Source organism: Brachyhypopomus gauderio, chromosome 7, assembly GCF_052324685.1.
Source record: "Brachyhypopomus gauderio isolate BG-103 chromosome 7, BGAUD_0.2, whole genome shotgun sequence".
Taxonomy (NCBI): Eukaryota; Metazoa; Chordata; class Actinopteri; order Gymnotiformes; family Hypopomidae; genus Brachyhypopomus; species Brachyhypopomus gauderio.
The window spans coordinates 3,798,360-3,822,964 of NC_135217.1; the positions used below are offsets into that span (position 1 = coordinate 3,798,360).

Genomic DNA, 24,605 nt, shown 5'->3' on the forward strand with positions numbered 1-24,605 from the left:
CAGGCGTGTTACAGCTGTGTCACTATTGTAACACATACACGTTATGACGGGGTTACTGCTGCAGCACACAGGCGTGTTACGGCTGTGTCACTAGTGTAACACATACACGTCATGACGGTGTTACTGCTACAGCACCAAGGCGTGTTACGGCTGTGTCGTCCCTAGTGTAACACATATACGTTATGACGGGGTTACTGCTACAGCACCAAGGCGTGTTACGACTCTGTCACTAGTGTAACACATACACGTCGTGACGGTGTTACTGCTACAGCACCAAGGCGTGTTACGGCTGTGTCCCTAGTGTAACACATATACGTTATGACGGTGTTACTGCTGCAGCACACAGGCGTGTTTTAGTTGTCTCGCTAAACCCCTTCACTCTTCTTCAGCCTTCTCCTCGTTACCTTTCCACAAGCCCCTCTCAGCTCGAGGCCCCTCTGGGGTATGAGTGTGTGTATGTGTGTGTTGGGTTGACACTGCAAATCTGGGCTGTTCGCTTGATTTCATGTGTAGTGGGACACAACGAAACAGTTTACACTACTGGCTTGGCAAGAGACAGAGCCATGATATGATAATAATGTACTAAGTAGCATTTAGTTTCTCAAAAGCGTTGAACCCTGTAGAGTTGGACTGGTGCAAAGCTCCAACACTTCACTGCTGGAGGCGTAGCATGTTGGAGCAGACCCGACATGGAAGAAACATGTTCTGTTTTTTTTCTCCATCCTTTGTTTCATTGCCGATGGGTGTTCTCTCAGCGAAGGCGTGAGACGATAGGGAGAAAAGGTAAAGGTATTTAGCAGGTGACTCTCCTAATGCAACAAGCAGTTGGGGAGACAAGGTGAGAATCCGAGAGATCTCCATGACGGCCCAGTGTCCCTGGAGCACGCATGACACTGGCAACTGGGGAACCACTGGAGAGGAGCCATGACTCACGTGAGAAGATGATGATGATGATGATGATGATGGTGATGATGATGCTGTGCCGATGAAGGTGTATGATTTTAGATTTCTGGCACTTCTACAACAAATGATGTGAGCAGAACACTAAAAATGGCAGTGATGGAGTTGCAGTGTGATGGAGACACCAGTCTGGCACTCCACCCATGCTGGCGTAGCCTTACTTCATACCCAGACTGGATTTCTCCAACAAGATGTTATTGTGTGGCAACCATCCCAAGATTTAAGAGGCATTACAGTGTCTTACAAAAGTAACGGTTCGCCTCTGATTTACAAATGCCGTGAGATCCACTCCTCCTGCTGTATATTAGCCGTGTCTTTTTAGGCAACGTGGGTCCACACACTCCATCCTTCCTACCGGACCGACCCGGATCACCACTGCTTCTCCTCATCTGCATTTCTGTGTTTCAAACGAGACAACGGCGTCCCCAGAGGGCAGCGGAACGCTCCACAAATGCTCCCTAATGGCTCCTCGGTTGCGAGCGAGCAGCTGGGCAGGTCTCAGCGGCGGCTCCAGAACCCCCAGCATCCCCGGCGGCCGCTGCGCTCTCCGTGATCTCCCCTCGCTCATTTCTCTTCTGCAGAACCACCATCCAGCATTCGTGATGTGGCTTTGACATGTCTATCAGGACAGGAACGGACTGGATCTATTGCCCCTTCTTCTCTCTCTCTCTCTGTCTCTCTCTCTCTCTCTCTCAATCTCAGCCACTCTATCTCTCACTCTCTCCCTTCTCTCTCCTTTCTCTCTCCTTCTGCAATCACTCTCAGGAGAGACGTTGTTATTTCACGGCGCCATTTCCAAAGCTAGGTAGGGAGGCTACAGAAAGGGAGCTGCCAGACAGCTGGGGGGGCGGGGGGGGTCGTCCTGACCAAGATCTGGACAATTTATTGCCCTGGATCTGAAGACGGGGCCTGGAAATAACTTCAGCAGATAGAATGTACGCCTGCGATTGTAAAAGCCCTGCTGGGCAAGAGCTACCATGGCGACTGGGCTTGAACTCTCTGTTTTAAATGGACTTCCTGGCAGCACACGACAGGATATGGTATGGCATACCGCATTCCATACAAATGTTCTTTTTCACCACCCTCAGATTGAATTACAGCACCATTCCCATTAACAAGTACGTTTTCTTCGTCCGGCCAACTCTAAAATGCCAGCTTTGCATAATATTCGTTCAGCAACCCATCACGGCCCTGCCAAAAAGACAAAAGACCCACAAAGCGCTCGCCATTTTGATCAGAAGCACTGCAGGCTCCTCCCACAGGTGGTGTACTCCCCACCCATAGGTCCAGCATCCTCCCCTCTGCTCCCCGGCTCCTTCCTTGATGACTCCCCTGGCCCGGGGTCCCTCACCGCCGGGATGATCAATGCTATCGTGCACTCGGCCGGCTCTTTCTGAAGTGGCCCGGACTTTATCTGCTGTCCCCCATCCATGCGCCTGGTCGAGTGTTTTCCAGGAGATAGCGGGCGGTCCTTTTTGCCTCCACTGGACATCCAGTTGACCACCACCACCACCACCCCCCCCCAGTCTCAGCCGAGCTCCAGACCCGGTAACCCCCCCCCCCCCCCCCCACCCTCCCCACCTTCCCTCTTGGTCGGAGGCTCTGATGAGTGTAGTAGGCTGGGGCGTAGGGGTCTCTCGCCTGTGTATTAGCAGCTGTCAGAGGCTCCGGCGTGTGGCTGAAGGAGAGCAGAGTGCAGACGCCCCAGGCAGATAGCCACCGGGCCCCAGATCAAAGACCCGGCCGATAACCCCACGCTGTGTCATGCGCGCGGTATCTGCGCGCCGAGGGCAACACACCTCGCCCTCCTCCCCCGACATCCGCCGCCCGCTCCGCGCTATCTCTGCCGTCGGCCTTTGGGGTCCGTGGTTCTGCGGACCAGACGACTTCCTCCTCTTCGCTTTTTTTTTTCTCTTCCTCTCTCTGTTTTTCTCTTCCTTTATCGTCCTTCAATCCCTCTTCTCCTCAACCAAAGGTTAAAAAGAGCAGCCTGGAGATATTTGCCGTCATAACAGCTCAGGAAACTCAGATCCTGCAAACACCAGCAATATCTCTTGATAACCATAGCTACCACTCTACTGATAATCTTTCCACCCAACAGAACAGAGCGACAACTAGAGAATATATAAGCTGCCAACTGTTACAGTGCCACTTCTGGTCTGGAGAGTTACTACACTTCAGTGTTGACAAAATTTACTGGCCTAACACACTGGATTCCAGTCATCAGCTAATTAGCAACCCAGCAAACACCCACGGTGCTGTCGGACTTGCATAAAACACTCGTGTTAATTCAGCACTGGCAGGTTTTAAAGTTGGGGCAGAGTTTCTTTGTGTGCCACTACAAACGAAATCAACTGAACAGTGTAGAAGTGCAAGGCCAACACAATGTGCTCACACACACACACACACACACACACACACACACACACACACACACACACACACACACACACACTTAACTAACTCATATACTCATCACACCCTTGCCCTGAATTTATTTGGCACTTTTATCTGACTTTCTTTTCATTTCCTCCCTCTTTTCGAAACCTAAACCTACTCTTCTTTTCTTAAAGTGATTCCCATCGCTGAGAGGAGCTGCCAAGCAGACACTCTCTTTCCTGAGGACCCAAACTCCACCTCCTCAAGCCAGACTGTCCTCCTCCTCTGTGGACAAACATGCTGAACGTTTGGGTCTCTTGGTTTTGTTTGCCGTTTTTTTTTTTTTTTTTTTCAGGCGGGAGGCGAGGATGCAGGAAGCTGGAAGGTCAGAAGACTTTAATGTGTTTAGCATCGACGGCGCCTACCCGCCTTTCTTTGTGGCCCCGCCCACCACCATCCCCCGCGCTGTGCGCCTATTAGCCACTGATTTGATTTGGGCCTATTCATTTGCAGGCGGTGGGTCTTGCTAATGGCCAGGGCCCCTCCCCCTCCTGCCATGTGGCCCCGCCCCTGGCTGGCATTAGATTAGGAGCCGGCTCACCGACACTTGTGGGCAACAGACTTCTGCCTCCATTTATGGGCATATAATCTAATGGATGGATGGATATGATTCCACATACGCTGCAGTATGTGAATTCAGTTTGCCTTGAAAAGCAAAGCGAACATCTTGCCTTGTTGGTTTGCGTTCGTAAACGCATTCCTTAATCAGGCCGAGAGTCCCTTCTTGTGTGGTAGTGTTACCGTTATGGGATGGCTAATATTTCACTCATCAGAGCCGCACTCGGCTCTGGACTGGGGGAGTGGCCCGTGGATGAGCCGATGTCCCGGGCTCATTGGGGGCTGGGCCGGTTCTGAGGACCACTGCAGATAGGAGGTCATCTCTGCTCAGGAAGAGCAGGAGACCCTGACAGCTTCCGAGATAGCGGTCCGCATTCTTTTCCGAAGATTCCTTTGCCGAGTGTGTGTTCGGTCCTATCTGGCCGTGGGATGTGAGAGGCTGCTAGTTTGCCATTTTAACCTCTAGACACCCCGCATTTCCATATGAAGACACACGTGTTCTCCCCCGTGCATATAGTGACATTTACAAAGTGCTTCCTGTTCCTGTTCAGCATTTTAGTTTTCTATAGGTATTGAGTGTCAGTCGTTGCAAACAAAAAATAGAAATTGTAAATTGGCAAAATGTGTGCAACAGTATTCTTTGGTCACAGAAATGTGAAACGATTCATTCATTTGTATAACCCTCCCTTCATTTGATCAAAACAATTATCAATTTAAACTATAGAAATATATACAAATACAAGGCCCACATATACAGAAATATATGGCTAATACTGTGAATTGTATGAGGTCTCTTGTATCCAAAATCATTTCTGTTTAAGCTGGGAAAGATTTGTTTCTTCCTCCCAAATCTCAGTGTACATGAACAGTAATAGCACATTGGTCTGAAGACCATGTGTTTAGCAGTAGTGTCTCAACTCCATGAGGTTTGCCCATGATATCTGTACCGTAGTTCTGACATAAGTGCCGGGTCTGAGGTTTCCTTCGAGGCGTCTGGCCCGGCATGTGCAAGAGAGCTCCTGAGTGGGTCAGATCCTTTCCCAGACATGACCACAGCATGCTTTGCCTGTAATCAGATTTCTTAGGGCCCACTAGACTAATGCCAACCGAGTTTCCCTTCTTGGTATTAATCCAAGACGAATTCCATTCTACCAGTGATGCAGACGGCTTGCACGCCTCTCACATTAGTTTATGCACTTCCCCGTTTGTCCTTTTGATACAGCGAGGAGTAACTCTGCCTTTACAGGGTTTCAGTTCATTTCTGAATTTGTTCAAAAAATGATTTTAGAGTTAAAGAGTCACTCACGAGGATGCACACGGCCCTTTCATCAGCTGCACTGATGCTATACAAACATCGTCTGTGTTATCCTAATGTGTTAAACTAATGAAAATGCTCTTCAAATATCCCAGAAGAAAGAAAACTCAGTTCAGCTGAATTCAGTAAGCCTCTTGTGTTCACACAGTGTCAAATCCTGAAGTGTGCACCCCCCACGCAGGCCTGTTTGCAAGGATCCCAATCATCCACTAATTCCAGTGGAGTAATTGTCAGTAGGAATCATCTACATGCACTTTGTAATGGCGTTATGATGGAGTAAATTAGCCTAAATGTGGACTGGCACTCATGCATAACTGATCAAATTGATTTTTGGGGCCCAGACTGTGGATCTTGGAAGTGCTCCTTCTTTGTGAGATCTTTATCTCCCGGTAAAATTGTTAGAACATTGCACTGCTAAACTAAAGCATCACGTTTATTTGACTTCATAACTAGGGTAACGCGTGTGTTCTTTTCTGTTGCAGGTTTGAAGCTCTGAGCAACCGTGTCGGATGTTGGAGGCTTATTTTTAGTTAACATCCAGCCTCCAAACCACAGTAAAATAATAAAGGTGGGTTTGATGTCCAGTTGACCCTTAAGATTAGCGACATGGTGTTGGAGAGCTAAAAAAAAATGAAACCCTCTCTTGTTACAAATGAAATAACACCAAAGGACATTTCTGGTTTGTGACATGGCCACTTTGCAGTGGAAACAAGTTAGCTCACATTTCTCCGTTTCAGGATGGAATGGATTGGCACAGCGAGCTTACTGTCCTTACAGTATCCAGGTGTCCTGACGCCCGGGTCTGCATCTCCTCTGCAGCTGTAGCCCCGGGCCTGCCTGGCCTGCCCGGCATGTGCTGTCAGTCTGGTCTCCTACTGGAGCTCCAGTTCAGCCAGTTCAGAACTGGGCAACTAGTCATTTTGCTAAATAACTGAAGGTAATGTTGGTGCTACACCACTGGTTGGATTACCATGTTCACCAGCATGAATGACATGTGGGAGGAACGTCATGTGAGAGGAAGGTTACGTGGTTATTGTAGTCTGACAATACTGAATGACAATACAAAGGTCACTGTTTCTGAATGTTTGGGTTTCCCATCAGTTTCTACACCTGGCTGAATATACGGTCTTGTCTAAGACCACCAATTAAATTCAACGATTCAGTCCACATTCAACAAAGCCCCGTACTCAAATGGATCACATTCCGCTTCCCTCTCCAGAGGATTTTGGACGTGAACTTGCAGGGCCAGATTCTGATCTTGGGTCAGCTGTTAGTGCTGATGCGGAAGACAGATACACAGGCGGGTCTCACAGGGGTCTCTGGGTTAACTCCTAACTTGGCAGGACAGGGTTCTAGTGCCCCAGGCTGCAGCCAAGCAGCAGTGGGGTTTTCATTAAAGGGTAATAGAACGTGGACCCTCGGCTTCCGCCCCTTCCACCTGCGATGCCTGTGAGCGTGTTTAATGCTAACGACGCCCATGCTCTGTGCCGCCAGGCCTATTAACGACTCACTGTCCCTTGTCCAATTGGACGAGTGTGTGGTTTGTGACACGGAAGGTGATTCTTTGGTGAGTGGTAGGGGTGGAAAAATATCAAGTTTATTAAAACTATCGCCCTCTACAGGCACATAAATGTTCCTAATCCCTTAGCAGTTGTTGTTGTGGGACATGGCATGTAAATGATATGTTAGAACCAAGTGCTTTTAGCACCAAGTACTCCTCATGGCCATTTTATCAGAACTACAGGAACCCTACACATTCAGCATGGGGAACAAATGAACTCAGTCTGCCACGCCAGCTACCAGAGAAATATTGATTTGGCCAGACGGCTTTTTGCATCCGCATTCGCCATGTAACATGAGCGCGACTTCCAAATGACGTGCCTCTCAGAGGTAAGGATGTCTCGCAGACCGGGCCGGCTCTAATGAAGGCTGATTGGGGCAGATGAAGATGGAGTCGTCTGATCACCCTGCGCGGTCTCCTTCCTGGGGCCGGTTCCTCCGAGGGACATCTTGACGTGAGAACGTTAACCGGAGACAGCTGGATTAAGCTCCAGACGACATAACAAATCAGAGGAGGGAGGTGAAGGGGGTGGTGTGTGGGGTGGAGGGCAGGCGTGGGTTACTGGCCCAGGCCCCGTGATGGTGGAGTCTAGGTTGAGCTTGGGGAGAGGGCGAGTCAGAAGTCAGCAAAGGGGGAGGTTGTTCCCCCTGGTCTAGGGGAGGTTGTTCCCCCTGGTCTAGGGGGGGTTGTTCCCCCTGGTCTGGGGGAGGTTGTTCCCCCTGGTCTGGGGGAGGTTGTTCCCCCTGGTCTAGGGGGGGTTGTTCCCCCTGGTCTAGGGGGGGTTGTTCCCCCTGGTCTAGGGGGGGTTGTTCCCCCTGGTCTGGGGGGGGTTGTTCCCCCTGGTCTAGGGGGGGTTGTTCCCCCTGGTCTAGGGGGAGGTTGTTCCCCCTGGTCTGGGGGGGGTTGTTCCCCCTGGTCTGGGGGGGGTTGTTCCCCCTGGTCTAGGGGGGGTTGTTCCCCCTGGTCTGGGGGGGGTTGTTCCCCCTGGTCTGGGCTTGACGCTGGCACACGGCTCCCTGATTACGGTTCCCTTTGATCCCATGCTCACATTTGGAGTCTAATGCTGCCCTCCATGTATCTCTGTCACCGCAAGTCTTTCATTCGGGCCAATGTGTTCTGAATCAGAGGGGATACTGCCCTGGCCGAGTTGAGGCGAGTGCGCCCATGGGAGATGTGTTGAGCCTGACCTGAGATCAGTTTTGCCAGTTCTCTTACACGGCCTAAGCCCAAGCTTTGGGTCAGCCATCTGGTCTGCAAGACTTCTTTAGTCCAGAAAGCATGAATGGGATACACTGTCTGGTCAAGTTTACTTGCATTTTTTTTAAATTGGCACTTGGCAGGGTGGCAAATAGCAATGCCATTAGGAGTCATGTGAAAAGCAGTGTGGTTTGGAACTTGAAAGAAGGTCCTGAAATAAGTGAGAAAGAGTAAGAAGATTTTAGCAGTTCACAGAGAAGCAGATTAGTCTGATTGGACCATTCTGGTAAGCGATTGTTTTTTGACAGCTATTTTGAGGGGCTCATTCCCAGATAACTCTAATATGTCAAATCACTGTGTTTCACTGGAATTTTCTTTACACTTTTGTTGCCAACCAGCAGTGCTGTCCACTGCAGCCATTAGCAACGTAGGGCCAAGCCTTATAAAGTAAACAGATCATAGGTCCAGCATCATAGGTCCAGCAAGTACAAGCGCCACACATCCTAGAATTTTCTGAGTGGACGGAAAGCATGCAGGTCCAGTTCAGTGTGTTAGGAATGCTAGAATGTGTCTCCAGAAGTCCCCAGAAGAAAGGCGTTTAGGTCTTTAGTGATCTTCATCAGCTTAGGACCTGCAGAGTAATGAGGCACACTTGCATTCCTGTGGGAGCTGAAGCTTGGAGTGGTACTGAGGCCCGAGCTCTCGCCGGGAAAGTGATATCATTGCAGATTAAGCCCTGATAAAGCCCTCCACTGCATCTGGATTTTGCGTGTGTGTGTGTGTGTGTGTGTGTGTGTGTGTGTGTGTGTGTGTGTGTGTGTGTGTGTGTGTGTGTGTGTGTGTGTGTGTGTGTGTGTGTTAAAGAATGTGATACAGAGAAAGGACCAAGAATGTTACCATAAACTGCTGATTTATCATTCATTCCTTCAGCACTGCAGTTTAAGTCTCTTAGGTTGGTACAGTAAGTAAAGTATAAATGACTTGTGTGCTAATGCAATATATTATAGGAACACACAGTATTTCAAACATATGCCATCTACGACCACTGCTGAACTCCACCGGCTGGGCTGGTGCTCTGTGTCTGTCACCACTGCCGTGCTGTTACAGGTTAACTATGCGTCTCGGTGCCGCATCCGTCCCTGTAAAGCGAGTCGGGAGCGGAGCTCTCGGGCCGGCGCTGCGATGCTCCTCTGTGTCTCGGGCCTGTTGATCGTGGAGGAGAGCTCTGGGATGGCCCCCGCTGCTTTACGGCTTCGACCCGGAGTTGACTCCGCCGGAGGCCTGGGTGACCTAACATGATGTCGAATGTGTCCCAGGTGCGGAGCGCGAGCGGCGAGGTGAAAGCGCCATCGCCGGCCCGAGATTGATGGCCTCCTTCCTGCCTGCCCGGCTCCCTCTGATGTCGCTGGGCGCTTTGTCAGGCCGCTGGTCGGGTTGCCGTGGCAGGGGGAGCGGTGTGAGGGGGGGGGAGAGTGTTGGGGCCGTCCTGTGGGTGTGGTGACTGAGGAAAAGCAGAACCCCCTTTCCTTGTTTCTCCCCTTCTGTCTCATGCCACAGATTCAGACCTGCACCGTACAAGCTGGAAGGGGGGGGGGGTGTCCGAGTTATGTGTTGCAGCTGAGACGAGCAAACAAACAAAAAAGTGCATTTGTTTTGGTCTCATATGGGGTGAGAAGAGAAGAGAAGAGAAAAGAAGAGAAAAGAAGAGAGGAAAAGAGAGGTGCAAGTAATACCCTCCACCCCGACCCCTCCATCCTAACCCCAGACTTGGCCCGTCTTATGGCTTTGATTACAAGTTATTACCCCTGTTAGCCAGGGAGCCATTCGTCTTGTGTGGGAGCACTGAGATCACTTCCTACCTCTGGCCTGCACTGTCATATGGGTGCAACCCCTAGCCACCCCCCACCCGCCCCCCCCACACGCACTCCTTCTCGCTCTCTTTGTTTGAGCATCCGGCAGGAGAGACCCTCATAACTTCATCACTGCCTGGTTTCCTTTAATGGAGCTGGGCCTTTATTTTAGAGAGAGAGCGAGAGTGAGAGAGAGAGAATATTAGAGCAAGAGGTAGAAATTTATGTTGAATTTTTCCTGATGAAAGGAATGGCGTATGGAATATGACAGAGATGGTTAGATACCTCATTCTCATCTCTGGTCTGATATCAAGTACTCCTGAATAAAAGGATTGTCATATCATAATATCTGTAGTTAGTCTACATACAGATTACAAACATTATGTTTCCAACCTGCCTCTAAACTGACCCACAGGCAGAATTACAGAATTACCGACTGTAATTACACCCCCCTACTCACACACATACCTGCCAATATCTATGATCTAGAACATTCCTCTGAGACGCACAGCGTTGGTGTGTTGAGAGATAGACCCACAAAGTTCATACATTCGCCTTCCAATCCAAACCCAAGGCAAGGTGACCCTGCTGGCCCTCCGTACCAGCCCACACCCATGGCCCCCGAATCTGCCTTTGATCAGCAGAGGATCGCCTCGCCAAAGAGGCTGGACGTATGACCTTTACAAGGCCTCTCAAACAGTTCGCACATCCAGACGGACTGGCAGTGTGAGAGGGAACGCTTGATTCCGCAAGAATTCGTTATTAATTCAGAGATGATATCATCACTGGCTTGATCTTAGATCAACAGATGGACAGTGTTTGAACACTATTTGAAGCGATCCTTTTGGTCACCTGCTGAGTCAAATGTAAATTGTGCATGAAACAATTAAATTAATTCATTAATGACAAGGCCGTGGATATAATTGTCCTACTCTGTGATACTCTTTTCTGTTTATTTTACTATTTACTGTCACAAAATGCAATTAAAATATACAGACTCTCAAATTGGACAGAAACGTCAATGATGATGCATGCTGTTTTTGATACCTCTCATATACACCATACAGCTCAAATCAATGCAGAAGTTACTAAAACAAATGGTGTGGTATTAAAACAAATAAAAACGTGGTATACATTTAGTGAATTGGGCTTACATGTTTTATCTATGCTTCATTAAATAGAAGTTACAGTGTTAAAATAAGTAACATTGTGTATATATTTGGCTATTAGAATTTATTTTTAAAAATTCAAAGTTCCCAAAGATTTTAAATCGTCATCCACGTCGCCATAAAGATTTTTTTAAAGTCTGCAGCCTGTCTTCACGTTCATAACATAAGACTTAGCAATAGATTATACTATTTGGACGACATTTCTTGATTTATTAATATGTTGAGTTTTAATTGTACTTACTGATCTTTTAAATTGATGGGAAGCTGTCAGTTTTTTCAACAAGGAAAAAAATATATATTCAAAGCCAAAACATCAGAAACGCTAAACCCCATTGGCTGGTCTTGTGAGGCTTAATTACTTCGAACCAGAAACAAAACAAAACAAAGCTGCCTTCACGTCCATCATTTATTGTGAATGGTTGTAAACACATATATAGATTGACACACACACACACACACACACACACACACACACACACACACACACACACAATTAGACCTACGTGTACACGCATAAGGCAGTCAGATATTATAAGATCCATCAGAAGTCACTGATATTGAGTGTAAAACAACAGAATGACTGTGATAGATCTACACGGGTGCGTTCATTTAATTTCTCTTTCACGTTCGTTGTCTTCCTTGTGTTTTAATCTCGTAACCTTTCGTGCATACGGACGTGGTCTCTTCGAAAAGACACTTTCACAATCGATGTATTTCCTGCGAAGTCTAAACAGGTGTGTCACATGTTATCTGTAGAACATATACTATTTAATCACTTGACTTATAGAAGCTTACGGTTACTTGCAAGTTTAATCTAATTTACATACAAAAAGACGATTAAATAATAGCCTTATACCGTATACTTATATAATTATTTTATTAAATAATTTTAATTCAGTTCTTTTTAATAACAGATACAAATACAGTAGGCCTATAACAGGAATATATATATATATAGATTTTTTTTTATGTATATTCGGGATTTCTGAATGGGGCTTCCTTTCCCCCAAATGATCGTAGTATTAAGATCATCTTAAAAGAGAGAAAGAAGTTTCGATCAGCCATTCAAAGTAGCTCTATCTATTTTAACAATCCTACGCCAGAAGACTTGTAAATTCTCGGAATTTTCTTTAATAAACTCCCGCACCTGTTACGCTGGTGTCTTTTGTTTGTTTCTTTGTTTGATTGTTTGTTTGTTTGTTTGTTTGTTCCTAATTTCCTCGTTCTTTTGTTACGGCTGATATGTTTCCATGAGACAGTAAGCAGTTAGTGTATTATTTCTCAAAAATAAAATGTTTAAAAATATATATTTAATAAGTTTACCTATATTTTTTTAAATGAAGTCTACATTAGTTTACTGAAAACTGTACACAGCATGCGCGCGTGCACTCAGTCTGAAATGCGGCACATACTTAGAAAAGCACTTTTCATATAAGTAAGCAAATCATTCTGCTGTTTTTTGATATTTACTAGGTTAAGACCGATGAAACTCGTGATTTTTAAACAGGCCCAAATAAATTTAGGTCAAATTAACCCACGAAACCCTAACTTTTTTATTTGATGTTATTCCATGAGCTTACAACATAACAAGTAAATTAAAACCGCAAAATCAAATGTCTATCCGTAACGTGATACAGCACGTATCTTGTTCCGACATGGAGGTGGTTCGTTGTTTATGGCGGTGAAGAGGACACAACACTATTGAAATACGTTTTCATGCTCTGTCCTTTTAATTGCCGGTAATTTTGCGCGGTTTGTCGAAGAATTATCATATGGGATTCCTAGATACCGCTGTTCCACCATAAATACGTCTAATTACCTGACTAAACATTTCACAGTTTAATTAATGTTTAATTTCACATTATTTGTTTTGAGATTCTCATTTCAGCAATATTTTAGCAATATTTCATACGTTCATTTTCTTTCTTCCTAGGAAATAATTTTTCAAAATTAATAAAACACAGTTTGCTGTAAATTCCCTAAAACATACATTGTGGTTAGGGTTAGGGTTAGGGTTAGGTTTAGGGTTAGGGTTATATATCCTGCGCTATATCACTGTTGATTTTCCTCAAATTTTAATTGAAAGCTCACTCCAGCCACGCATCAGTGAGCCGAGTAACTACAAGCCAACCTCTGGTGATCAAAGAAGGCTTATTCGAGCAGGCCCAACCTCCAGCGACATATCGGAGCGAAATCGAGAGCTTAATGTTCAAACCTGGCTCAGACCCCCCCAGACCCCCCCCCTCTCTGGTCACTCGGCCTCCCTGAAAAGAATGAATCGCTCTATGCGTTTTCTTTACCGCCTTATCTCTGTGTGCGGAAACATAATCACACATGAATGCGCGCCCTTACAATTAAAGCCATGTTAATAAAATTACTGTTTCTCTTCATATTATTAATGTTTGTTTCTGCCCATCGTGCATTACCTAAGAGTAGGTTTCAGATTTTATTTGATATATACATTTGACATAACCTGTTGGTCCTGTTGTTATTTACATTTGACATGATGAAAAGCGATAGCTGATAGTGCTTTGAAGAATGATTGAAAACGTGGACAGTCAACCCTGCTGAGAACAATTAGGTGCTGTCTTTCTAATCAACGCATCTCAACTACACGTTGGCCTCTTCCCATAGTACAGTAGCGAGGTGGGGATCAGTCCTCCTGTAAGGGTGTGGCGCCTCTGCCTCTCATTGAAGTCATAGAGATGTCAAAGAGGCAGGGTTACCTAAATCCCTCTAAACAGTCACGAAGTATGGAGCCTTCGGACGGTGGATTCCGCTGGCACAACTTAAGACAAGTAGCGAGGCCGGACACATAAATAACCTGTAACAAAAGAACATACGACAGGCGAGAAAGAAGAAAGGTGGGTTTGGCACGTCGGACGCTTGGAGTGTTCATGGGGGAATTATGAAGAACTTTGACAGGTCTTAAGCGGCCTGGCGCCAAGCTCTTTGTACACAGGATAAACACAGCAGAGAAGTATTTGCATGGTGATGCTAACTCAATTTCAAGGAGAATAATTCGACTTCATACAAAAACCTCAGCTAGGAAACGAATAAGTTATTATCGTAAATTCTTCAGAAAAATTCACGCCGTGTTTTCTAAGTTAACGGCCTAAATAATTTGACTATGCCAAATGTCGCCAGTCTGTTAGTTGTGCCTCAGGATTTAGTCACTTGAAAATTAAGCGCTTCTTGAGGGAGATACACGGGTTTAGCCAGAAGACTTAAGACTTGGGAGCGCGCGCTAGCCAGCAGAAATAAATAGGCTCGAGCGTTATGTTGACTTTTGTTTATATAATTAGCTCGACAAGTATATACTTGACAAATCATTAACTTCCTTCGTGTGGGGTTAATGTGTTTTCTTTCAATGAGCCTTTTAAAGTAGGCTACCTCACAAAACGCATTGTAGACACATTTGTGATGCTTTCTCATAGAAATTGTAAAATAAATAATTCATTATTAATAAACGGATATGGCAATCTGTCTTCCAAGTAAAGTCACAGTGTATATTTTGAATTCTTGATTATCGTGACCCGTTTCTCTATATTTAACTATCTAAGACACATGTCCATGGCTTCAGCTTATGTTTAAACAAAACATTTTAGCCTACAGAAAAAAATAAAAAACTGTAATAACGAATTACTGCAAAAAAGTAACAAATAGTTATTAACTATTAATTTGTTTTGAATAGTTTTCAACTAATTATTAATAAACTTAGTGAGATCTGTTCATTCTATGTTAGTCACTTGAGCTAACTATAAAAAAAAGTGACCTGGTTGTATGAATGATGGTTTTATTGGAAACATATGTAGCCACTGGAGTCCGCTGTCTTATTGTTTTCTCTTTGTTTTGTCATATTGTTGGGGATCGTTCCCCAAATTATTCCACCTGACATATATGTTTGTAGTTCTGCCTGTTACGGTCAAAGAGATCAGGAGATAGCCTACTCTTTATCTTACCATAACTGAAGAGCACGCTGGTTCCTAATGTCGAGGGATTATCCACACGGTCAACTGAGGTTGTTTTTTTTATCTGATGCATCCATACATCGAAGTAAAACATGACGGAAGGCTCGTGACTGTAGTGGCATTCAGACAGCAGACTTGCAGCTCGCGCTCGCGCTCACGTCGCCCTTTAAGAGACTCGTGCACCGACTTCAGCGTTTGATGACAAGAAATAGCAGCAAAGACCTGCGGCAGTATCTCGGGATTCCGCTTTTCTTGTTTGTTGTGTTGTTGAAGGTAGGAAGTTATGTTTAATGTCTGTAGTATGGAGTAGCTTATCAATAAACCAACAATCATACATTTCTCAGACCAAAACAGGCGAGCGCTTTTTAAACGCTTAAAGTCTTGTGTGGAAGTCTGATTCCTCACAACACTCGACAAAACATGCGCAATTCATTAACACAGCTTTAAACGCAAAAAAACTCCACGAAACAACTTAAACTCGCTTTTTACATTCGGGGTTACCAATGAATTGCAACGTACAGAAATATTTAAAAGGTGCAAAAAGTGATTTGCGTTTCGTTTAACCTGTACGTTGGAAGCAACAGTGTGCGGATGGGCGCGCGCTGTTTGAGGACTCGGGGATAAATGTGAAGTGACAGGGGTAGACTCTTATTGTAGGACCCCAGCCGCCTGGCGCCAAGCGCCCTTTAACATACGGAGTCCCACTTAATCAAGGATCTGTGTGCGGAGCCCCTTAAAGGAACACGACTCTGCTTTTAAGCGACGCAGAAACATTCAAAACTTTGGTGCGCTGCGTCGTTGTAAAGTGACTACATGACTATAACATGAGGAAATGCATGTATCGTTCAGCGGACCGAAATATGCGTGTCGTCTTACTTCCACAAAAAACAACACTCTTCTGTTAAATAAGACCAATAAATAAAATATAGCCGGTGATAAATTATGCCCTTGTATCAACGTACAAATGAGCATAAAATTACCAAGATCTCAAAGAAAGATCCATTAATATATTTTCCGCGAAATTAAATATGCATCTGATTTTTAGCACTTTCTTTGAACACACAATTCTTTATTATTGTGCGCCGTTTTTGTGCTGTGGGATGAAGATACTTGTAGCGCTCTTCTTTGCGGCTAAGCCGAATGAAGGCTATGTAGTCTGCACAAACAGACTTCTTAGTCGCCCTGGTGCTCAACATTTTCACACGGTCAAAGTCTATAAAGCTCGATCTGATTTTTGATACGAATTATGCGGTAATATTCTAAAGCGAGCAAGAACGTAGTTGCCTTTAGCCACATCTCATACTTCTGTTGCTTCAAACGACGAGCCCCAATAGCAGTATTTAATTTATCTGTAAAGACATGCATGTCAACAGATTTTCATTAACGCGTTAATTCATTGATTCAGCTCACGAGCAACAAGCTTATCTATTTTTGTTATGTAGAGGGGAATAAACTTATTGCAGCCTGGACGCGCGCGCTCTCTCTGCCGGCCGGAGACGCGCACGCGGCACTGCTCTGCAGTTTGACTGCGTTTGGGGGTGGGATTTCCAGATCTTTACTCTGTCATTGGTTAATATTTTATTCTGTTGACATGTTTTCTTACTGCAAATGCTTCCGACACCTTCCAGTCCCCCCTCCTTTGCCGAGCCGGGCCGGAGCTGTCAAAACCACGCCCACGGAGCTGCACAGCCGGTCCACAATGCGTAAAATCGACAATCAAGACTGTTTGGTTCATTAGTGCGGGGAACCGAAGAGGAGGGACGTGTGAGTGGACAGGGCGAGACTCAGACCCAGTTCCCATGAGTTTCACCTCGCTGTTTTCGAAGCAGCTTGGTTTTTTTTTTGCAGCGTGCCTTTGGACGGAGAAGGGAAGTCGTCGTCCCACACTAAAGTGTGAACGCTGTCCTGACGGATGTTATTACTCTACCATACCGGAGCATCAGACTCGGGAGTAACCGTAGCCTACCAGTGCATTTTTTCCGTTTACCTTCATTGGGAACTGCAACGATTCCATTCTTGGCACTGGTTCGCAAAATTATACACTGATTTTATCTGTCGTTGAGAAGGCGATTATTATTATTATATTTTTTTGTCTTCCGGACATAGACGAGTCGTGGGCGCTCATATTTTCGAATATAATTGTTTCATCTCACGTTTTGGATGCACCGATGAGAGACCCAGTCCTCACGCGGACCACTATGGCTTATCACCCTTTCCACGCGCATCGGCCGGCCGACTTCCCCATGTCCGCGTTTCTAGCCGCGGCTCAGCCCTCCTTCTTCCCGACGCTCGGTCTGCCCCCGGGTCTCGGTAAACCCCTGGCGGACCACGCGCTCACCGGGGCCGCGGAAGCGGGCTTACACGCCGCCTTGGGCCATCACCACCAGGCTGCTCATCTTCGCTCTCTCAAAAGTCTGGAAGTGGAGGAAGACGTCGAGGACGACCCGAAAGTTACACTAGAGGCGAAGGAACTTTGGGACCAGTTTCACAAACTCGGAACTGAAATGGTCATCACGAAATCGGGAAGGTAACGATTCGTTTGGGTTTCTTTTAAATTTAAGAGCTTCACAGAAAGTAGGCTTTTGTAAAGAATTTTTTGTAATAAGATTATGAGAAATAACCTGTTGAAATCATGCTTAAAAGCAACTAAAGCGGCGTGTTTCCACATTAAAACAACTAAATTATGAAAAGGTATTTGAATGTTTAAAATCAAATCGGATGTTAAATGATAACAAAGCCCTAACAGAAGTAGCCTGTGAAACTCGGAACATGCAGTACATAGTGTAAAATATGTCACGCCTGTATCTGAAATCAATTTCATTATTATCATCCTTTTTATTCATGGAAAATGATGGGCTACATAACTACAAGCAATATTTCTCAACAGTTATGTCTCTATTTTCCACTATGCGGTAAATAACAATGTAGCAGCCATTCTGCAAGCATATCGAGCAAGTGCGCCCTAAATGCTTCAAATCTGACTATAAACTCACTAAAAAAACTAGAACTGGTTGCTAGAAGTATGTTTTCTAATAGTATATTTTAATATTTTCCGTATAAACACCAGTTATATTTTATTTGCATTAATAGCCTGTGTAGCATAATTGTTATTCTTGGCCAGTCGATATTTCTTCAGCATAATTTTCAGGGTTTACAGCTAAATATAATTATTAGTTGCCAGATTATTTTAACTCAAACATTTTCAAAATTTTTATTCAAACGAAATTTTATTTTTAAATGTTTAGTCACGCACCAAACCTTTCCACGTCTGCTCCCTGTCCGTAGGAGAATGTTTCCCCCTTACAAAGTTCGTGTAAACGGTCTCGACAAAAAAGCGAAATATATCCTGCTGATGGATATAGTTGCGGCGGACGACTGTCGCTACAAGTTCCACAACTCCCGCTGGATGGTGGCCGGGAAGGCCGACCCCGAGATGCCCAAGAGAATGTACATTCATCCGGACAGCCCTGCAACAGGGGAACAGTGGATGGCGAAGCCTGTTACCTTCCACAAACTGAAATTGACGAACAATATTTCGGACAAACACGGATTTGTAAGTATCTTGGTTCTACGTTTAAGGAGTTTGTGTCGTTGCAGTGTGGAGTGAGTTCTCGCTGAACGTTGTTTTGGGCCTAGGTTGCACAGCTTTGCTTTTGAGAGCATAAACTTGTCATTTTTGTGACCATTATAAATGAAATGACAGCAATAACCTTTTAACTTTAGGTTTTCTGTTTATTTATTTTACATTTATGGCTTGTGTTTTGTGAATTTGGCTATATAACATCTGCAAAGAGAAATATAGGTTGTCATTCCTGGCAAATACCGAGGCTGATATCAATATATATATTTTGCAGCTATTCAGTGAGCAAAGTCATCATATACGATAAACTACCTTTCACATTTTTTAGTTTTTACAAATAGGCTTTAAACGTACCGTCAAGCAAAAGCAGTCCCACAGGTATTAACAGGCTGAACGATTTATACGGTTTGGATTAAGGGGAAAAATGTGCTGGCGTATAAATCCAGGTCAAGGACTTAGGCGAAAGGCTGGTCTTAACTCCAGTCTTGAGGAACTCTTTTAAATCGACCTTTGACGTCTTTTTGGATCTCATTACTAAGACACAAGAGCGAACTGCGTGGATGTCAACTCCCCAAAGTGTTCCGACTGGCCCTTAAGTGCAATTTAGCGAGGAAAGCTTTAAAAATAAATGCCACTGGGTTGTAGGAAAAACAAGTTCCACATACCGAACTGAATCTGAGGCGTTGCGCTTTTTCACCCTCGCTGTGGATGTAATCTTGGCCTAGTCTTCATCCAACAGCAATCACATCGCCGAACAGCCAGCTCCCTCCATATCATTCAACAATTAAAAAAGAAACATTGTGAATAAATGAATGAATTAGGCCTATAGCTTATTTTAACGTTATGGTTGTAATATACTGCCACCACGAACAACTAGGTTATATCACCATCACCCGTGTAGGCCTACTCTTAAGCCACCTACGTCTTCCACAACTGATGTTGCGAATTACCTAATTTAACACTCATCTCAGCAGCCTATATAAGATGATAAATAGACTAAAATCCAACAACATGGATCAAAATGCATGCCTACCTTATGACGGGTTGAAAAAGTCGCATTATTAACGGGACCGTGTTTTATTTTTCAGACCATTCTAAATTCGATGCATAAATACCAGCCGAGATTTCACATCGTGAGAGCCAACGACATCCTCAAGCTCCCATACAGCACTTTTAGGACATACGTGTTTCCAGAGACTGATTTTATAGCCGTCACTGCATATCAAAATGACAAGGTAAGTTACTGCTTCGAGCAACATGCCAAATGCTGCCAGGTTAATATATATTTTTAATTCCTCAAAATTACCATTAAATCTAGTGCAATTTAGTGTACGTCAAGATTCAAAATAATTTATAATATAAAAAAAACATAGCGACCTATAGTAATAAAAAACAATTTACAAGGGTAGGTCGCTATTGTAAAGGCTATTTTGTAAAGATTAAGTTTTGTCGTACCTAACTGGAACAGGGTTTACAGGATACAGTTAAAGCAGTCGTAAATCCATCCAGGGACCAAAGCATCACGTCCTATAAGGACAAATTGAAGAACAAATATGAAAACGTAAATTGCTGAACTTCCAATGAATGACTGAACTTAAAACACCATAGCGAATATCTTAACTTACTCTTAAAGAACACCATAGCGAATATCTTAACTTACTCTTAGAGAACACCAGGCATAGTATGAACTATTTGTCACTCTTTTTTTCTGAGATTTATGCAGTTCTAATAAACATTAAATAAATGTGCAATGTATCTTTTTTAATTATTGTTGCATTACACTATAGCAATTTAGTAATATTACTCATATATTGTTCCATGCAGCCCATCAATGAATGACTGAAACACTACGTGATGTATAGGTGGCTTTTCATGTACTAAAATGCTCATTCTTTGCGGCAGATTACACAACTGAAAATTGATAACAATCCATTTGCCAAGGGATTCCGAGACACCGGGAACGGGAGAAGGGAAAAAAGGTAGATTGCGTTTGCAACGTGATGATTTCTTTTAATGAACTCTGCGTGCAGTCTTCGATCAACGTACTAAACTAATTTCAGTTCGATCTTCAGGAAACAGTTAACCCTCCCGTCGTTGCGTATGTACGACGAGCAGTGTAAGACGGATCGCGACGGAGCCGATTCGGACGCTTCGTCGTGCGAACAAACAACCGGGAGGGATTCGGTTCAGTCTCCTCTAGAAACAGTAACAAGTCCGATCAAATTCAACAAGACCAGTCGAGGTATTTATTTAGATTGTAATTTTTGATTGTTTTTGTTTTAATAAATCTTAGCAGTGTTTTATTGGTCACTGTTTAACTGGATAATGCTGTGTCAGTGCCTTCAAAGGAATGTGAATCATTAAGTTCGAAGCCGCCAGTCATATCTTGGGGCTGTTGAAAATAAACCCGGACCAGTATCTAACCAAATTAAGTTAGTCTTCCGCCTGAGGACAGCAATCCCATACTGACTGACCAGCTATCTCTCTCTCTTTCTCTTTCTCTCTCTCTCTCTCTCTCTCTCTCTCTCTCTCTCTCTCTCTCTCTGTATGTATGTATAGTATATATATATGATTATATCATATATATATATATATATATATATATATATATATATATATATATATATATATATATATAGCAGATTGCACAGAGAAACAGGGACATTGTCCCTTTTGTGTGTGTTAATACCAGCTGTTCTAACTGTGGCTGAGAGGAATATAAACGGTTTAGACAGAAATGTGTCAATGATAAATTATTTAACCAAAGAAGGCAATTGTTAAATAATTCCGATATACCTTGACAATATTATTCCACATGGCCCCATAGACATGGATGCCTGCTACACGCATTTACGTATTTCTCGTGTGTTCTTTTTTATATAGATGAGACAAATTGCGTCGACAGCGACCAAGAGCTTGACCCTCATGATGAGCAGTCTGTGGGTGTCAGTAGTCCAGGACCCCAGCAGCGATCTCCCTTCAGGACAAGTAGCGAGGACAGGGTCAAGGACAGACCCAGCCTGGACAAGAAAGCGGACTATCTGGACGCGAGCAAAGAGAGTGACTCCGCCTTCAGCATTAGAAACCTGGAGAAAGACAAACTGGAGGTCAAGAGTCACAAAGCGTCGGAATCTTCCAAGAAGGATTCGGTTATAACTGGGATAAAAGAGGGGTTTTCTCCGCTCGTGGTCCAGACGGAGAGCCCGGCGCATTTCAGCGCGACTCACCTGCAGAGCCTGGCGTTGTCCGGCCTGCATGGCCAGCACTTCTTTAACCCTTTGAGTGCGGGACAACCGGTCCTGTTTCACCCAAGTCAGTTTGCGATGGCTCCCGGCGCGTTCTCCGCCATGGGTATGGGACACTTGCTGGCGTCCATGTCGGGCACGACTGGATTAGAGAGCGGAGGCCTGTCGCCTCAAGGCACGACTGCGTCTGGCTCATTCCCCTTCCACCTATCACAACACATGCTTGCGTCTCAGGTAAACGGAACTGTGCATGTTTATTGGAATATCTACCTTAGACATACCGTTAAAATGCGTTTATTGTTCAACAAACGTTATTTTCAAGTACGATGGACATTTTCATGCATGTACCTTATCTCTCGAGGCTGATGTTTGTCGAAAGCAGTTTTTGCTTTTCGTTAATAAATATCGTCTAATAGATCAACCGTTTTGATCAAATTCGTTCTACAAACGTGGAGATATGAGAATTGTTATTGGATAATAGTTTAGCTAAACAGTGGGAAGTGGAAGTAACGATTTCAGTAACTTCATGTTTTCAACTAAGGCAGATTACATCCTTTATTTATAAACAGGAAGTAACATATTGTGTTATCTAGTATGCAAGTAGACCAGTACAATCTGTGCATTGATTGCTTTACAAAATAGCACAGGCAATTAACACTGCCTAAACGACTAAACCACTGACACGCCTATAGACATTATTGTCGTTTTTGTTACTAACATTTAATTATGCATATTCTTAATATGTTGCCTAAAACCCCTTTTTCCAGGGTCTGTCCATGCCGCCCTTTGGTGGCCTGTTGCCGTATCCCTACACCTACATGGCAGCCGTGGCTGCCTCGTCCCTCCCCGCGGGAGGCGTGGCCTCCTCGCTCAACCGGAACCCCTTCCTAAGCAGCGCGCGGCCCAGACTGCGCTTCAACCCATATCAGATGCCCCAGAACTGTGGCCTGCTCAGCACCGGACATCCGAGCTCTCTGAGCGTGGAGTCCGGGTCCTCCAAGTCGGGTAGTCGGGAGAGCAGCCCGGTGTCCGAACCACGCGGTCCGAAGGCCTCCGCTAACCAGAGGGCCGCATCGCCCAAAATGTCCATGAAAGATTCAATTAACGAACTGCAGAATATACAGAGACTGGTCAGTGGATTAGAAAAACAAAGAGACGTGTCACCTGGTAGAGACTCTCCTAAGTGAGCGGTTAGGACAACATTAAACTGTTTGTCGTCTCTCAAATGGGCACATTGCGGTGTTTCAAAGCAAAATCCATAAGCCTCATCAAAAGTATGTATTTCACGAAAAGAGAAAAAACCCCATCCCTACAAATGTAGGTTACGTGCCCACACGCCTGCAATCTAGGGAGTTGTGTGTTTTGTTGTGTTTTCGAAAGTCCCGAATGAGCGTCATACAAGATTTGACCCAGTGATGAAAAATGTATGAATTCAGAACTCAGAACTTTCCTCAGTAATGATGTCTGAATCTGAGTGAGAATATCATCATGGCTTTCTCACTTGACCTTGTCCACAAGTAGCTTGCTACAGGATAAGATGGTCAACACGTTTCTTATGTCTGGGACCTGTTTTTCTAATTATTTATATGTAATATTAAAAACAATAAGTGTAAATAAGTTGAATGGATCCAAGAAGATGCATTTTAATTTATTCGAACTGTACATTGGTGTGTAAATACTATTTAGTTTTCAATTTGTTACATTTATATTTTCCCAGTTACCTGACCGTATATGAATATTACGTAGCGCTTGTTTGTATGAAGCTGGATGTGTTTCGATGTTTGTCATGCAATGCGGTTTGTTGTGAAGGAAAGCGTGCCAGTGCAAATCTTGCTTTCTGATGTTAGGTTTCGTTTCTTAGGCCTACATGCAATTTATTGCAAATTTGAATACAGCGATAGGCAGGGACATCTCAGGTTTCTTTTTTTTTTAATCTGTCCCAGAAAGCGTCTTTAAAATAACAAATAAACAACAACAAAAAAGGTTCATCATCCAAGAGATGCTGACATCATCCTTGGGCTGGATACTCGGGTAAATTACAATGGTTTGGTTGCATTCTTTACCTTTCAATAAAATAAAAGTGTTGCAGATTTGTTATTCGCAAGCGGTCGTTATTGACTGGGCTGTGTGGCATCGCTTTTAAACGGGAGTGCGTCCTTCAGGAATAACGCATTATTCTAGTGACGCTACTTTTATATTAATATTTCCTCTTTTCACCACCGCTGTGTCTGGTTATGTCAGAAAACCGAACATCTCCGTTAACGCCTATAATACCCACACTTAGTTCCTCATTACTATATTTGTTTAACTTCAGACCTGTCGTAGGTCCTATAGGATTTATCGTTCGTAGCTTAATGCGCAGTTTTGTAGCCAGTACTGCCATAAGATAGACACATGCGCCATCTGTTGATATGTAGATCAGTGGATATCTCGGACGAATACTCACCATCGTGTGTTTCTCAATATTCCTGCTTAGTCTATATAAAATTTTACAATGGCAAGTTAACTGTTAATGTGTGGATATGTATGATTAGGCTATGTGTGGCTTGGATATAAAATATCTGCTATTTTCTCTATCCTCAGATAATAACAAATGCCTAACAAATACCACTAATATTTGCCTGGGTTATAGATCACTATTTTATTGCCTTTATTAAAAAAAAAAACATATGTGGGAAATGTTCCTATACGAGATATATAAACCATATATTCGCTGTTCGGTCTTGTTTTTTATGTTGCAAGCAAAACTGACTCCAGTGG

The 24,605-nt window shown here is 44.3% G+C and overlaps 1 protein-coding gene across 3 annotated transcripts; it reads left to right on the forward strand.

The window, feature by feature from the left end:
• The first annotated feature begins 15,067 nt into the window (after positions 1–15,067).
• Positions 15,068–23,935, forward strand: tbx2a (T-box transcription factor 2a). Of its 3 annotated transcripts, none has more exons than XM_077010989.1 (8): positions 15,068–15,293; positions 16,649–17,547; positions 18,306–18,573; positions 19,689–19,835; positions 20,503–20,579; positions 20,661–20,842; positions 21,484–22,079; positions 22,613–23,935. In XM_077010989.1, the coding sequence occupies exons 2-8, from the start codon at positions 17,189–17,191 to the stop codon at positions 23,030–23,032; spliced, it is 2,049 nt and encodes a 682-aa protein (XP_076867104.1). In that variant the 5' UTR covers positions 15,068–15,293; positions 16,649–17,188; the 3' UTR covers positions 23,033–23,935. The 3 variants fall into 3 exon arrangements, with proteins under 3 accessions (XP_076867104.1, XP_076867106.1, XP_076867105.1); XM_077010991.1 differs by having other exon boundaries at positions 15,069–15,293; positions 20,673–20,842; XM_077010990.1 differs by lacking the exon at positions 15,068–15,293 and having other exon boundaries at positions 16,171–17,547.
• Positions 23,936–24,605: the final 670 nt, after the last annotated feature.

Bases quoted from the DNA above. Each gene is read 5' to 3' on its own strand.
- tbx2a (XM_077010989.1), top strand. From the start codon at position 17,189: ATGAGAGACCCAGTCCTCACGCGGACCACTATGGCTTATCACCCTTTC. The intron at 17,548-18,305 runs GTAACGATTCGT...CCCTGTCCGTAG, and splicing joins GTCATCACGAAATCGGGAAG to GAGAATGTTTCCCCCTTACA. The intron at 20,580-20,660 runs GTAGATTGCGTT...AACTAATTTCAG, and splicing joins AACGGGAGAAGGGAAAAAAG to TTCGATCTTCAGGAAACAGT.